General features: G+C 38.4%; 2 protein-coding genes across 3 annotated transcripts in view; one reads left to right on the top strand and one right to left on the bottom strand.

Annotated features, from left to right (window-relative positions):
- Positions 1-17,402, bottom strand: part of Fam185a (family with sequence similarity 185 member A) — a 47,830-nt gene that overhangs the window by 29,667 nt on the left and 761 nt on the right. For both annotated transcript variants that reach the window (XM_006991064.4, XM_076565978.1), the window contains exons 2-4: positions 14,854-14,963; positions 10,338-10,430; positions 5,384-5,522 (exon numbers count right to left, since the gene is read on the bottom strand). In XM_006991064.4, coding sequence (XP_006991126.3) covers positions 5,384-5,522; positions 10,338-10,430; positions 14,854-14,963 — 342 coding nt within the window. The remainder of the gene's footprint in view (positions 1-5,383; positions 5,523-10,337; positions 10,431-14,853; positions 14,964-17,402) is intronic.
- Ccdc146 (coiled-coil domain containing 146) overlaps positions 16,769-17,402 on the top strand; it is a 156,188-nt gene continuing 155,554 nt past the window's right edge. The window contains exon 1 of the mRNA XM_042272898.2: positions 16,769-16,908. The gene's annotated coding sequence lies outside the window, so the exon portion shown is untranslated. The remainder of the gene's footprint in view (positions 16,909-17,402) is intronic.

Here is a 17,402-nt window from a genome sequence, read left to right as displayed (position 1 = left end):
TTATAAAGAACATTTCAAAAATAGGTGGTGGCGCACGCCTTTAATCCCAGCACTCAGGAGGCAGAGGCAGGTGGATCTCTGTGAGTTCGAGGCCAGCCTGGTCTACAGCCAAGGGTACACAGAGAAACCCTGTCTCAAAAAAATAAACAAAAAAAATATGTTTTCAATAATGAACAAACAACAAAAATGTGTATGTACACACACACACACACACACACACCAATAATAAAGGAAAGTAGGCCATTAATTTGAGATGGGGAAACATAAGGGGTTGAAGGGAGGAAAAGTTAGTGGAAGGTGATATAATTAAATATTAATTAAAATATATTAAAAGACACAAAAATATTTTCAATTCACACCAAAATATTTAGAAAATCTCTACCTTAAACAGAAATATTCCAAAGTCATCAGAATATACAAAATGAACTTCTGTCTTAGCTATTTTGTGGAATAAAACAGAATACATAAAAGTATGCAACTCAACAATGGGCATTATTAGCATAATTATCCACATTTTAGTTTCATCTATTTCATATTGATCACTGAAAGAATAAATGAATCAACTATTTGAGTCAAATTTAGTGAGATAGTTTCATTCCCCATGAAGTCAGAAGCATATGGCCTATGGTAACTATGTGTTTTCCAATACTCTCAAGTTGCACAACTTTTCCACAATTCCAGTATTTAAGAACACACAGTTTTTAACATCTCAGAACCCTTCATTTTAGCATGATTAGAGAAAACAAATGAATCAATTAAAAGGTATAAACACTATTTTCTTCAGCAAAAGAATATGATATATGGTTAAATAGCACATACATGTTCATGATCTAGACAGACCCTTCAAATTAAAGTCCTTTTGTCTTAGGGTTTCTATTGCTGTGAAGAAACACCATGTCCTTGGCAACTCTTATAAAGGAAAACATTTAATTGGAGTGGCTTACATTTTCATTGGTTTAGTCCATTATGATCATGGCAGGACATGGCAGCATGCAGGCAGACATGATGCTGAAAAACTAGTTGAGAGTTCTATATCTTGCAGGCAACAGGAAGTGGTCTGAGACACTGGGCAGTATTTTGAGCATATATGAGACCTCAAAGCCCACCTCCACCGTGACATACTTCCCCCAACAAGACCACACCTGCTCCAACAAGGCCACACCTCCTAACAGTACCACTCCCTTTGGAGGCCATTTTCTTTCAAACCACTACACCTTTGGATGGTTTTGAGGGGGTAGTACATGGGAGAGATGGGAAGAACGGCCCTTGCTACCGCAAGCCACAAATGCTAAGAATTTGCAAACAAAATATGATCCTTTCTCTTGAGGGATTTATAACTAAGCAACAATTTATAGATAATGGAAAAACAGAGATAATGGAAGAATATTTTATCTAAGTACTAAAAGATTAGAGAGAGAGAGAGAGAGAGAGAGAGAGAGAGAGAGAGAGAGAGAGAGAGAGAGAGAGAGAGAGAGACTGAGACTTAAAAAGCTGGGAAAAGCATTTCACGTAGAATATAAAAGGCAGGCCATTATGATCAAAGGCTCTGATATAGGCCTCAGATGTGTAAATAGAAAAAATGAGAATTCATATCACTCTGGAAGAGATGGCAGACTCCCAGGAGGTAAGTTAGAGGGCTTCAGAAGAGTGTGTTCAATGTGTGTTTCTGATGAACCACTATTGCCACATGAGGATAATGGGCTTGAAGAAGGCAAGGCAAGAGGCAGAACTACTCCTCAACAAAAGGCAGCAGAATCTGAGGAAGGACAGAAATCAGAAGGAAAAAGATGGGGTAGACTAAAGAATCATAGTGACTGAGTAGAAAGAGGAGATGAGAGAATTAAAGGTAAGTCTAAGTCATGGATTCATAGCATGGGGAGTGAGGTACATGGTAACCTCACAATTTGCAACTGTAAATAAAGGAGACAATATGGATGAGTTCGGGAAGCTGGAGAAGGAGTGGGGAAAACGTCAGAAATGTTGAATTTGAGATGCCTGTGAAAGTTCAATGGCTATGTGTACCAGGTAGTGAGATGTGCACACTGGAGGTCATGACTGGAGTCACTGCATCATCAGATACAGCAAGCAGTAGTTAAGACTCAGAGTACACAAATGACCAGTGGAACAGAGATATACACATTCCTGGAGAATAACAACTAAAGACATGACGGACTGCCAGTGTCCATAGATTTCTGTGTGCTTCTCTCCTCCCTCCATAGAACATGCTGGACTATCTACACTACCTCTGCAATTAGACCACATCTCTAAACACTCTGTCTAGAGGCATATGGGAAGAGGTAATAGACATATACTTAATTCAACTCACCAAAAAGGCAGTTTTCACTCAGAGTTGTATAGAAAGGCTTTTTAGAACAACTATATGTTGGATTTTTTTCAGCTCTAACTGGAAGGAGAAATCAGTTTAAACCATAAGAAAAAAGTAGACACACTAAATAAATCCCCAACAGGCCGGTCTTGGAATATATTTTAAAAGTTTATTATTTATATTTAAAAGATGCTCAGAAATAGCAACATATTTTCTCATAAAAACAAATTATAGGGGCTAGAGCGATGGCTCAGTGGTTAAGAGCACTGACTGCTCTCCCGGAGGACCCGGGTTCAACTCCCAGCACCTACATGGCAGCTCACAAATGTCTGTAGCCCCAGTTCCAGGTGACCCAACACCCATGGCAAAACACCAATGCACATAAAATAAAAATAAAAAAAAACTTAAAAAAAGAAAAAAAGAAGTTATAGGATCCTAAGCTAGCTTGTTTAAATATAGCACATATATATATGTGTATGTGTATATACATATATATACATATACACATATACATATACACAAACACACACACATAGTTTGTGTTACACAACTACCTGCTGACAGGGTTAAAACAAAGGGTTCACTGAAATATATGTTCAGGATCTTCCTAGGGTGTGGAACCTTCCCTGCTTTTCTATCTCCATCCTACCTTCACACTCCAAGCTTCAACAGCACATTCCCACAAGCTCTTGGAACAAGGCTGGAGGATAGGCAACAGAGAAGAGGTGCAAAAAACTTTGGCTTACCTAAGTGATTTAAAATAGTCAAAGCACTGAGCATAAGAGATGGGTAAGGGTTCCTTTCTAACTTCTCTCTTGTCTGCACTGAAACAACCAAAGCAAACCGAGGACCAAAGAATAGAGGGTGAAACAACTGAATCAAATTTCCCCTCCCTACTCCTGCTGACTGATGCACAGAGTGCAAAAGGAGTTGTGAGAAAGCTGCTTTGACACTGAGTGACAAGGGACAACTGAAGATGGGTGGGAGGAAGACTGAGGAAGCGAGACAGAAGTCCTTTCATTCAACTGTTTTTCTTTAAAGGTGGGTATCATTTCTTGCCCAGCTCTGCACTCTTGGCACCCTGAAATCTGGCACACCGTAGTCAGTCAATAACTGTGCTGAATGAATAAATTTAAGTGTAGCAGAGGCTATGATTCCTCATGCAGAGCCCCTGTCATACGTAAAGGGCTTATTTTCTTAGATGCTGAGAGGATTGCTGGCAGACAGCCCTCCATGGACAGCCTTCTTTGGAAACTGCCTCAACTGAAGCCAGCCATCTTGGCCCAAGATCACACTCCTTCCTGGAGCAGCTGGGATGTCATGGCCCAGGAAATAAAGCTCCAGCTTCCATCACTATAACTTGAGGCAAGGGTGAAGAGCCAAGCCAGCTTCAGAGCTGTACTTGGGGCTGCAGAAGGTCTACCACAGCCTGGCTTCTCCTTTCCTTGGCAAGGCACGGGCCCCAAGAGGTCTCTGCAGTCAACACATTGCATTCTCAGTGTTCTACTCAGGGAGAACCTACTAGAGACAGCAGTGCAGAAGAGACTCTACTTAAGCCACGTGAGGAAGCGTACTTGGTTTCATATTAAAGTCAATAACATTCAAAGGCTTTACAAAGGGCTGGACTCTTGTCCCTATCAATATTTATTTCAGTCACACTGTTTTTCCTGTAGTGTTTGTCAATCAATATATGACTTGGTAAGGACTGTTTTACATTGAAACCTACTTGGTGCATTAGGTATAATGCCTTAATTATGATCATAGAAATGCAATCCTTATTAGAAGCAATTTAAAATATGAAATTATAAGTTATTACTATTTCACTACTGCATTACTACTACCTAGAACTAAATGCACACTGAACAACAACAAAAACGGTAAGAAAACCATTTGTTTTATTTGGATATAGCTCTGCTATATTTTAGTAATGTAATCAGTGTAGGGATTGATGAGCTTAGTCAATAAACTAAGGTACAAAGGTTATTCTAATCACCTAAGCACTTTTTCTCTAACAGAAGACCACCTGCCGATTTGTTACTTGCTAGCATGGCTAGCATGACTAGCACTAGCCAATTGTAATACAACTTAATTTGTGCTCACTACTAAAATGTGGGAGTGCTGCAAAATGTATAAACACCAATATTCAGCCTTACTAAGACATGAAATGAGTGGACCATCTATGGGAAAATGTTCAAGCCCACACTTCCTGGAAGAGGCCCAACAGACATTTAGCAGATGTGCACATACTGAATGCACTTCTTTCAAGGACTAAGTAGGTCTTAATACTACTCACGTGTATTTCAGAGAATACACCTGGATTTGAATCATCTGCTCGGTGGAAATGTAAGAGGCAGAATGACACTGACCACCAACAGGCCTTTGGTCATACTATCTCACCTTTATGTTCTCTCTTTTTCTTTCCATAATACAAACATTAACTAAGTAACGCTGCTCTCTGTAGATATACGTTTAGGACATCACAAGAAGACACTTAAAGATAACTGAAATAGCACACTGCTAAGAGGACCTCTGCCAGTACAAATATACATTAATGCATTGTACCCAAAATTAGTGTCATAGAATTTCTATAATTTGATCTACTCAAACGTTTAATTCACTTAACTGTTACCTCTCCTGTCATGAAAGGTTACCATTAAGAATCCCATCTTTATTAACACTGTTTTTATTTCATCTCTTGGATATTGTTTCTTCTTATAAAAATATATTTAAATACCACAACTACTGGGGCTGGAAAGATGGCATGCACATGCTGCACACACATGCATACACACACACACACATTGTAAAATAATAAAAATCTTTTTAAAAAATCAGAACTATATTAGCTTCAGATATAACAGCATAATTTTCAAATTCTTGTCAAAATAAAATTAAGTTAGCTTGTGAGTAAGTTTATTTTCACAGATTTTAAAAAGATAGCTAGTTTGTAGTTAAGTTATCTAGAAGGCCACTTCCCTGACCCTTCCTGTGACAGTCATCTCTTTAATTTATGTTATGTGGAAATGTCTGAGATACACTAGGTCTCTGTCAGCTTACCATGAACATTTCCTAATGCAATATCCCCAGCAGCAGAAGACAACAATGAAGAATCTGTATAAAGATACTTGACTTTCAGCAAACCATCTTCTGTAGATATATTTACACAACTTCCCTGAAGTTTATCTACGGTCACAGTCTAGTAAAAGAGAGACTGTAATCAGTTCATTATAAAATCAACTGTAAACAACCAAAACAGTCCATCTAAAATAGTGGTTCTTGATCTGTGAGTTACAACCCCCAGGGGGTCGCCTATCAGATAACCTGCATATCAGATATTTACATTATGATTTATAACAGTAGCAAAATCACAGTTATGAAGTAGCAATGAAATAATTTTATGATTGGAGGTCACCACAACATGAGGATCTGTATAGAAGGGTTGTAGCATTAGGAAGGTTGAGAACTGCTTATCTAGAATGATAGAATGATGACCAACTCCATGAGACATACACAATCAGCTTGACAACTGACTCCCTAGCTCTAGCTGCCAAGACTGTGGGCAACATGCATTCTCTGCAGAATGTGAAAGAGAGCCAACAGCCAACACCAGATTCCTCCATTTATTTATGCCTTCTTTAGTTTCTCTTAACATTTTATGTTTTCTTTGTAGAATTTATCTTATTAGTTTATTCCTACTAGTTATTTTTAAAGTGCTATTCCACAATGTATCTCTTAAAAGTTCATGTTATCTTGACTTTTATATTTGAACTTAATCTAGCAACCACAATAAACTCACTAATTCCAATAATTTATTTGCATTTGAAAAAAATTCCACATGTATAATTATATTATCTCCAAATGATCACTCTATTTTTTCCCTTCTATTATATAGTCTTATACTAATCACATTCTCTGTGCTTTTTCATTCTTTTTCTTATATCTGGATCCATTTTCCAATTCAACAATGAATAGTGGCAACTAGATGAAGAGCAGCCAACCTTATCTTCCTGTTTTTCTCAGAGAGGAAGTATACTGCATCTCAGCAGGGAGTATGATGCTTGTTACAGAAGATGTTTTGTATGTATCTTTTATCTGATTAAATAATCAATGTATTGTCATTTCTATATTGAATTCATTAATGCGTTTTGAGTTTCACATGCTTTGATGCTGCTGAGCTACATGATTTTTCTCATATGTTGATGTAGTAACTATAACCTTCTAAAACTTTTCCACTTTATAGTTAATAAGGTAGCTTTCCAGTGAACAAAATGAAAGGAATTCTTACTCATCCTTAAATTTCCCTAACAAAATTCAGTATGTATTTGTGTTTCAAATATTGTTCACCCTGTAAAACAAAGACAGTTAAGAATTTACACCATCTCTAACATGTTATGAACGAATATGTGTTAATATGAAAATGTTGGCACTACACACTCAATTACTAGGATGGCTTGCCACAATTCTGCCCCCAATTTCAAGTAGTACACTGTTATCAGCATCACCCTCCTCACAAGTTTTCCAAAAACTGTTACGAATGTTAACAAATGTCACCAAACAAGACTGAGTTTCAAGAACAAACTACTATAGACAACAGTACAAAAAAGTACTCAGTGGTCTTGTGGGGCAGAGGTAAAACTACTTCCCCTCTGGATTTAAAGTACATAACTTCCTGTACTTTTTAGAAAGTATATGATAACACTGATTTTTAACTACTTGTTTATCTTCAGTTGATTAAAGACTAACAGAAACTTTTACTTTAAATCTAGTTTCAACAAATCAAAAAACAAACAAACAAAAATATAAAAATGCAAGTACTTTACTTATAAAGGGATTTACCAGAACATAAATGTTTTATCTTCCACAGGCTTACAATAAAGGCATAAAACTCCTGACAAGAAAGTCTTTACCTACAAACTCTACTCATGAAAACTTGCTTAGTGTTCATGGTTTCACACTCTCCAAGAATTTCCATAAAACAGGCAACAAAATGGAATATTCCAGGCTTTCAACAAGGAATGGGGCTGTTTCACACCAAAAGAGGGACATTTAATGGAACATTTGAAACATCCTGAACTAGCTAAGGAGCACTTCTACCGAGATACTGCCCATCACCATGTGAAATAAAGCTGGGTTTCTACACTCTTTATGAGTATCTGGAAAAGGCCAAGGATCTGTACTGCTCGTTAAAAACTAAATACATCCCTAAGAAGCCAGAAAACACCCTGCACTACCAAAGCAAATGAAAGCAAGTAAAATCCCAGCGTACATCACCAACACAGTATAACTGCCAATCATTCATGCAAGTTCTCAGAAATTCTAAATTCTCCAAGGGCTACATAACCTAAACGATATCACCTGAACAATGTCAGATAATAACTCAAAAAATTAAATTTGGGTTAGCTCAGTTGACAAAATATTGACAAAATCTTATTTTTAGTCAGTAATATTACCAGATAAAAGTGTCACATGTAGACTCTCTAGATTAAACTGTATACTCTGATTTTTAACAGAAATTATTTAAAGAGAGGACAAAAGGTAGATCAGCAGATAAATACCTTCCTGAGAGAGGTATCGCTGAAATTAATTTTAATATAAGGAGGGATTTTTCCCTACACTTGGCTACTTTATTATAATACAATGTTTACAAGTAACAAAAATCAAGTCTTCAGGAAGTACTGTGACTCTGTAGTCCAGACAGAAAGGAAAGTGACAACTGTGTCAATCATCCTGGGATGTTGATGTTCTTGTGAAGTTATAGAGGCTGATTCTGAAATTCACAGTATCATTTAGAACAGCCACAGCTGACATTGCTACTGTTCATGATGTCTTTTTACTTCCATTATCTTGTTAAGTGAACAAGGAGACGCAGGCTCAGGGAAGTAAGGTGCCGTGATCTCTTCTGCGGTTCTTTTTCCTTCACCCTCGCTGTGAGCAAGTCCTGTGTCGGAGTCAGCCTCACGCGGGAGCCCATTTTAAGCACTTTACTTGTACTGATGCCTGAATCTTCCTGTGAACGTTCTGAGATAGGTCCATTACTAATAACCCCGTTTTTTCAGAAAATTGAGACACACAAATGTTATGTAACTTGTCTGAAGTCACAAAAATTAGTAAGTGGCTGAGCCAGGAAATTTAATTCTCAACATGTGCTCTTACCCAGTAAGTATATTTTTATTTTTTTAAATAAACTTTCAAATGTTTTAAAAGTTAATACTATGCAGGAAAATTAGAAAAAATTCTATACTGAGTCTTTAGCACATCACAAAACTCAGGAAAGAAAAGTTTAACAGGAAGTAGGAGTAAAGAAATGTTTGATTGATTACCCATGTGTCATTTGGAACAAATTAAAAACTAATGTGGTCAAATTATTCAAAATAGCATGATTTAAATTTCTGATACTCATATCTGATTGAAAGCATATGATCCTGGGGCTGGGGATATAGTTCATTAGTACAATGCTTGCCAGTCAAGCATGGGCCCCAAGCTGGGATCCCCAGCACCCATGTGAAGACCTAGTGCCACAAGTTTATAACTCCAGTTCTGGGAAAGTGAAGACAGGCAGATCCCTGGAGCTTACTGACTGGCCAGCCTAGCCAACATCCATGAGCTCCAAGTTCAGTGAGAAGCACTGGCTCAAAAAACAAGGTGACAAGCAATTGAGAAAGACACCCTGTGTTGACCACTGACCTCCAAGTCTACATGCACCATACCCCCAAGAACTTGTAATCCTATTGTAACATTATCCATTAATGCAAGGTTGAATGTGAAGGAACTGAAAAGTTGTTAGATTTGCCTGTTTGTACCTCTAAGTAGATAGTAATCTGACTGAAAAAAACTAAAGATCATCTCCAAGGGCAGTGGCTGAAGTCTACAGGCTCTCAAAAAACTTTCCTAGTTTAATTTGAAATGTTTATTATATATTTAAATATTTGTTTTAAACAGCTTCCCATAGATTCTAAGAAAAAAGTGATAGGAAATTAACAACAGTAGAAACAAAGCTACACTCCACCTTTCTTAATTTTACCAGCAACGGGCAGTGGAAGTCTCTGTTGCTAAGCCCAACAACCTCAGTGTGATCATCAAGACCCACATGGTAGAAGGAGAGAACTGACTCCTACAAGTGTTCCTCTGACCTCCTCCACATGTGCATCTTGACACACACACATGCATTGTGTACACACACACAAATAAATAAAATGTAATATAATTATAAAAGTTATGACAGCAATATGCTACAGGATATGCTTATAACCTTCACCGTCAAATTTAGATTTTTCTTGTAAGATTTAAAACACTATGCATCACAATTACTATTAACAGCACAATAAACAATTGGAAGCAGTAAATAGCTGATTTAAAATGCAAACCGTCTTTCTGTAACACAAATCTGAGGCAACATGGGGGTGGAGGATTTGGAGAACAGTAGCTCCGTCTCACAGTGCCACCTTGTGGAAACACTAAAGAAGCCAACTTTCAGATGGTTTTTCAGTTTTAACATTAATCCTCTGAGTCTACAATGGATTTGAGCTTATCAACTGCTCATTCCCCATCTGGTTCATCCCAGAGCCCCTTTGCCTTATTCCCTCTCCCAACATCACGTCCTCTTTCAAGACCCATGAGCATTTCAGAATTTACCCTTCAATTAGTCAAAAGCAGCAGGCCTACGAGAACACTGTATTCAAGTTAAATCCAGCACCCATGAAAAACCAAATTCCCACACTGGTGGTAGTACTTAATTTGGTATTTTAATTCATGACTATCAAAATAAAAGTCTCTTTAGACAAGTCAGAATTAAATATGAAGTGTTTACTGGTTGTAACAAACTAAATAACTATCAAAAGTACTAAATCACACACTAAAATTTATATTACAAGCATTTAACCACTTCGGTTCCAAACATGAGCTTATTAAGGAACTAAATCACTAAAAAGAAAACACAACAAATTCTATAGAAGCTACTGTTTTCAAGAAATCAACAGCAAAGCTGAAGCTACTTCGAGGGTTTTAATCTTACACTGTGATGTGATGCATGAATATCTATATTTCCGCAAATTGTTCCCAGACAGATCACATTGCCTCCTTTTGTTTGAACATGTAATTCTTGGCTCTGAAAAACAAAAAGACCACAGAAGGTAGAGAGAGTAAACTCACATGACACTAAGGAAACATTTTCTTCTGTGCATGTCCATAAAATAACGCAGGAATCAGTTTTCAGGAAAGTTTAGAGAAGAGCAAAACAATTGTTCTCACAAGGATTTGTCTTACACTGTGATTAACTTCCTCATAGTCACAGATGTGAACCTAAAATCTAAGTATTAATTAAGTTTTAGAAAGATCTATTTCCAAAGTAACTGTTTTCATATCCAAAGCTCTTAACTGAAATTAAGTGAATTTCTGGAGTGTCTCTGAAATTTATGAAGTTGTAAGTAAACTTTCATATACATATTCATTTTTTCTTTAGAGAGAAACAATCATGAGATTTTTTTTTTGAAGAGGGCTAAGGTTTAAAGACACTGAGCTATTGTAATCCGAAGCTCACCTGACTCCCATACAACGTTGAAATTTTTTTTTTTTTTTTTTTTTTTTTTTGGTTTTTCGAGACAGGGTTTCTCTGTGTAGCTTTGCGCCTTTCCTGGAACTCACTTGGTAGCCCAGGCTGGCCTCGAACTCACAGAGATCCGCCTGCCTCTGCCTCCCGAGTGCTGGGATTAAAGGCGTGCACCACCACCGCCCGGCGCCAACGTTGAAATTTTTAAAAAGTGAAAATGAGTCAGAAATTATTGAGGGAAATGATTGTGCTACATTTTTTTAAAATGCAGATGTGTGACATTCACTTACTTTATTACTTCGGATGCTGAATAAATGCAACATTACCATATGTCTTCCTTAGCTAATAAAGAGAGCTGGGAAGAATTTGAGCTTGGAAACAACAAACTCAACTACTTTAGCTTTGTGAGCTGGAGTGAGTAAGTTCCTCAGTCTTTTGGTGCCTCCGAGTTCCATTCTTGATAAATGAAGATGTTCCAAAGATTAACAAGGCTTAGCTGAGATTCTCAGTACACACTAACAATTCATCAGCATTAATTAGTTACTAAAATGCTATTTATATATACAGAACTCTACGTGTGGTGTGAAATAAGTGAAAGGTAGACATATTAACAGATGACCACTAATTCAAGATCATATTGTACCATATTTTTAAAAACCTAAGCCAGATATTTTACCCAAGTGCCTGCATTTATGAATGTGAGTTAGTTAAAGCTAACATTGCAAGAATAATTCTTTTAGTACAAGACTAGTGTCCTTGTTTCTCTGTTGCTATGAAAAAGTACTGACCAAAACCAATGTTGGGGAAGAAAGAGTTTACTTGAATTACAGATTTACAGTCCATCATCCAGGGAAGCTGAGGCAAGAACCTGGATGCCAGAATTTAAGCAGAGACCATGGAGCAGTGCTGCTTGTTGGCTTGCTCAGAGTACTTTCTTATATAGCACAGGACCACTTGCCCAGGGGTGGCACTGCCCACAGTGGGCTGGGCCCTCCCACATCAACCATTAGTCAAGCAAATACCCCCACAGCCTTGCCTACAGGCCAGTCTGATACTCAGCTCCTCAATTAAGTCTCCCTCTTCACAGGTGGCTCTAGTTTGTGTCAAGTTGCCACAAACTAACCAGCACCACTAGTATCAGCTTTATTTCTAGTTCTTTTTTATCTATTTTATTTGTAAAGACTGCTAGTTCATAGCTTTTTTCTTTCTTAACAAGTCTTCCATGGAACAAATACAAAATGTACTTAAAAACAGGATTAAATCTATCTTGAAATTTCTGTATTAGTCCATAAAATTCTTGAAAATTTAAAGTTAAAAAGGAATAATGTTGTAGAATATTATTTTAAGGTGTGTTACTTTTGTTTATGCTCTGGAACATCTGTTTAATGGTGGAAAGATGTGTTTGATTAAATAAAATTCACCTGCAGTCAGGAGGCTGAGTCAGCAACTAGCTGACAGGAAGTGGAGGGAGGAGCCAGGTGGAGAAGGGTTTATAAGGAGGGGTGAGGAGAAGCAGGAGGGCTTTTTGGAAACACACGGAAGGAGAGAAGGAGAGGAGGTGAGCTACTTGCTCTTCATCCTCTCTGAGGTGTAGCTGAAGTTTTGCTGTATGCCGCCTGGTCCACGGTTGGGACAAATCTTCCCCACTCGCGTCCCCCAAATAAACACACAGAGGCTTATATTCATTAAAACTGCTCGGCCATTAGCTCAGATCTACCACTGACTAGCTCTTACACTTAAACTCAGCCCATTTCTGTTAATCGATATGTCCCCATGTGTCCCATGGCTTTACCTGTGTGCCATTACATGCTGGCGTTTCCTGACTCAGCCTTCCTCTTCCCAGCTTTCTCCTTGTCTGCTTATCCCACCTATACTTTCTGCCTGGCTACTGGCCAATCAGTGTTTTATTAAACCAGAGTACAAAAGCATTATCCCACAGCATTTCCCTTTTCTGTTTAATTAAAAATGAAAGTTTTAACTTTAACATAGTAAAACTATATATAACAAAACAGTTATCAAGCAAGAATTACAGTTACAGTATCTAGTCTATTTAATGTTTTTGTATACTGTCTTTTATGACATCTGTACAACTAAATTCTTTTAAACTGTCTCATATGTAGACAAGTGTGAAAAGGAGGTGTGTAGTTGGTTCTTTTTTAATTCTTAGCTCTTTGGGGGCCTACCACCCAGCTCCCAAATAAATAACACAGAGGCTTCTTACTTATGAAATGCCTGGACTTAGCTTGGCTTGTTTCTAGCCAGCTTTTCTTAAATTAACCCATCTACCTTTTGCCTCTGGGGTTTTATCTTTCTCACTGCTGTATACTTTTCTTTACTTCTTACTCCATGGCTTGCGGTGTAGCTGGGCAGCTGGCTCCTGGAGTCTTCCTCTCCTCCTTTTCTTGCTCCTTCTCTTCCTTTCTAATGTTCTTCTCCTTCTATTTATTCTCTCTGCCTACCAGTCCCACCTATTTCTCTTTCCTGCCTTGCTATTGGCCATTCAGCTCTTTATTAAACCAATTTGGTGTTTTGGACAGACAGCGTAACAAGCTTCACAGAGTTAAATAAATGCAACATAAAAGAACGCAGCACATCTTTGCATGATTAAACAAATGTTCCACAGCATAAACAAATGTAACACATCTTAAAATAATATTCCACAACACAGGTACCCAGATAAAGATGGACAAACCAATGAATGAGGTAAAGACAGATGCATACATCATTCTAATTAATGTTTTCAAAGAGAAAGCATTGCAACTGCAACACAGATGTCCTAGTTCAATGAAACGTGTCAAAGGATTGGGTCTTGACCCTGCAAATGCTAGAACAATTAGAAATTACTATGGAATATTATCGTAACTGGGCAAAGATGTGTTACTTTTGTTTATGCTGTGGAATATTACTCTAACTAGGCAAAGGTATGTCACATTTGTTTGTGCTGCATTTGTTCAATTATGTAAAGATGCGTCGCATTTGTTGCACCTTGCCTGCCTAAGGCACCTGACTGAAAGCTAAATGGCCCATAGCTAGGCAGGAGAAGATTGGGGTGCTCAAAAGAGAACAGGGAGACAGAGAGGGACACACGCCGGGCGGGCAAGAAGCCAGCAGCCTCCAGACAGACAGGAGAAGCAGTGAAAGTAAGACAGACAGAAGGAAAGAAAGGTAAAAAGCCCTGAGGCAAAACGTAGATGAAGAGAAACAGGTTAAGTTATAAGAGCTAGCAAGAAACGAGCCTAAGCTAAGACCAAGCATCCATAACTCATAAGTCTCCATGTCACGATTTGGAAGCTGGTTGGTGGCCCAAAAAAGAAAGCCTGCTACAGAAATAACAGCAAACTCCCTAACAGAGGTATAATATAAAACATATATGGCTAAGACCAATCTCATTTTAAGAAAAATGGAATGTAAAATTGTTAATTATAAATAAGCTGAATCATCTGCTCTGCAAAACTGGCTGCCTAGTACTCTATAAAGAGCTTCTGGAATATTAAAAATGAGTGAAACAGTCATACATTTTAAAGCACAGTTATAGTCCATAAAGACTTTATTTATTCTTTAGTAAGTAGACAAAAATGGTGTGAAAATTAATTTTTTTTAGTAATAGTAGTATCTCAAAATCCTAAAAATATACTTTGGAGTTTAACTACACTTTGAAATGAGAACTAAAAATAATAATAAGAAAGAAAGAGAGAATGAAAGAAAGAGAGAGAGAGAGAGAGAGAGAGAGAGAGAGAAAGAAAGAAAGAAAGAAAGAAAGAAAGAAAGAAAGAAAGAAAGAAAGAAAGAAAGAAAGAAAGGAAGAAAGCAAAACCTTCAAAGTTGCTGTAACATTTGTGTTTTTAGGGCAAACTTTTTTGAAGACTTTCTAAATGATGAATGCTAATAATCTGAATAACAAATTAAGCCTTGTAGTTTGATTCTGTGATTTACAGTTTAAGGTAATTTTGACACTGGAACAAAGAGAGAGAAATGCTCATACCTTCACAGACTGCAAGACGCTGGTCCCCTGTGCAGTGTCAATTTTACAGCTATCACATTCAATATTCTGCACCTTTACAGAGCCAGACCCTGATGACTCAATATTCAAATCTAGAAGCAAAAGCAGAAAGAAGGAAAAAGTCAGTGCCTAGCCTCAGAGCATTTTAACATCCCCTAGGTCTTCAGGGACTCACTGCAGTGCTGGGTCAGAGAGCAGCAAGGTTTCTCCCTGAAAGCAAGAGGTCTTTACCAAAGCAGCAGGATCAAATGCAGAGCCTTTCTAACAGTTATTAGAGATTATATCTCCTGGCTTGTATCATCTAAAGAGAGGAAAGGCCACAGATGGGAATAAAGGAGCTGAGTCGGCCATTCTTATAGGTAGGTACTCATGTCTCATGTAGAATAGCTTAGCTCCTATCCTATGAAAAGAACACACACAAATGAGTAAGGATATGACAGTGAATTAACAAGTCATCAAATGTCAAAGAAGCTGTTTAGCCTTGACTTATACTCCAGAAGATTTGAAACACTGATCACCTAATTAACAGCATATTAAAATAGCATGGATCAGTGTATGTGATTATGACCTAGGCTTTCAAATTCTACTCTAGCCTTTCACAACCCGCAAATGGGAATATTGCCATATAGCTGTAGCACAGGGTACTCGAAATAATTTTTAATAACCAGAATCACCTTTAAAAACCTAGTGATAAGAATCAAAGCTACAATACTGTGGATAAATAAGAATGTTTTTGAAGAAAGTATGAAAAATAGGGAATCACAGGTGGCATGCTCAGCTGTACAAAGCCAGCCTGGTCCACATAGTGAGTTCCAGGACAGCCAGGGCTCTGAGAGAGATTCTGTCTCAAAGACAAACAACAAACCAACACAATTGTAAACAGTGATAATGACTATGCAGTCCACACTAATATTAATGATTTCCAGGTATAGAGACAAATACTACTGTCTTAGTCACTGTTGCTGTGAAAAACACTGACCAAACCATGTGGGGAAGGAAAGGGTTTACCTTATAGCTTACAGCCCATCATGAAGGAACTCAGGACAGGAACTGGAACAGAGATCACAGAGGAACACTGCCTTGCTCTCCATGACTCTCCAGCATACTTGTTTTTTTTTTATACAACTCAGGACAATCACAGTGGGTTCAATCATTAATTAATTAATGCTTCACAGACTTGCCTCCAGGCCTGATTAAGCCTTTTTTTTTTTTCCAACTGAGGCTCCCTCTTCCAGGTGGCTCTAGCTTGTGTCAAGCTGATAAAAAATAAATAAATAGCCGGCACAACTATGTTTCCCTAAAGCAAGTTATTGGGACCCAATGCCACAATTTCAATAGTTACAGGACAGATGTCCTCAGTTGCATGGCAATGGTTTAAATTAGCAACAATACATTGAGAGGAAGTGAGGACACATAAAAAGCCGAATATTGATACAAACAGAGCTGCACAGCTTACTTCCCAACTGAATCTAGTCACATAGCAAGAGCTCAGGCAGGCCTGACAACTATACAGATGAGGACTGGGATGCTAAACACATTCTGCTGCGGGAAGTCAGAGGGACTAAGACAGCAATAGTAATGCTACTCCTCTGAGTCACTCTTTCACAAGTTGGAGGAACAAATAATAAAACTAACTATATAGATTTGAGAGGCCTGTGGAACAGAGGCATGGAGACAGTACATCGGAAACAGGTTTCTGGTTAGAAGTAACGAGATTTTTCGGATCGCCAGCAGATGTAGCACCGATTTTCATAGATGCTGTTTTAAGTTTTGTTTAGCCCTCCACTGATACCCACCTATGGTGGTGTGAAGGAAAATGTCCCCCAAATGGAGTGGCCCTGGTAGGAGGTGTGGCCTTGTTGGAGGAAGTGCGTCACTGAGGAAGGTGGGCTTTCAGGTCTCCTATGCTCAAGTTACACCTAGTGAGACAGACCACTTCTTGTCGCCTGCACAAGATGTAAAACTGCGACCTCTCCAGCACTGTGTCTGCCTGCACGCCAAGTCCCACCATGATGATAATGACTGAACCTCCGAACAGTAAGCCACCCAATTAAATGTTTACCTTTGTAAGAGTTGTCGTCATGGTGTCTCTTCACAGCAACAGAAACCCTAAGACACCTCTGTAGTGGGTAGCCAGTCTAGCTTTGACCTGGCAATGCCATCCCCTTCGGCTTCGGTAATGGTCACACCTACAAGTGTAGGCGGAGCCGAGAGAGGACACTGAAGACCCCAGGCGGGCTCTCTTGCTTCCTGGACCCTGGACCCTGGAGGTAGACTGAGCAGAGTTCTCCAGAGAACACAGTCGGAGTGCGCCACATCTTTCCCAGACCCTGTAGCCTATCTCTTCACTTGTAAGCTACCCCACAAAATAAACTTTTAACTACGTGGAGTTGCCTTAATATTTCAACCAATACACCACCTTAACCTGTATCCTGGTAAAGCCTCACCAGCACCTTCGGATTATTACATTTGCAGGGCACAGCCTCTTTTCCATCTAGGCTAGTTAGAAGTCGAGAAGCAATGGAGCAGAA

This window comes from Peromyscus maniculatus, chromosome 3, assembly GCF_049852395.1.
Source record: "Peromyscus maniculatus bairdii isolate BWxNUB_F1_BW_parent chromosome 3, HU_Pman_BW_mat_3.1, whole genome shotgun sequence".
Taxonomy (NCBI): domain Eukaryota; kingdom Metazoa; phylum Chordata; class Mammalia; order Rodentia; family Cricetidae; genus Peromyscus; species Peromyscus maniculatus.
Note: the sequence above shows the minus strand (reverse complement) of the source record. Positions and strands in the feature narration are given on the sequence as shown.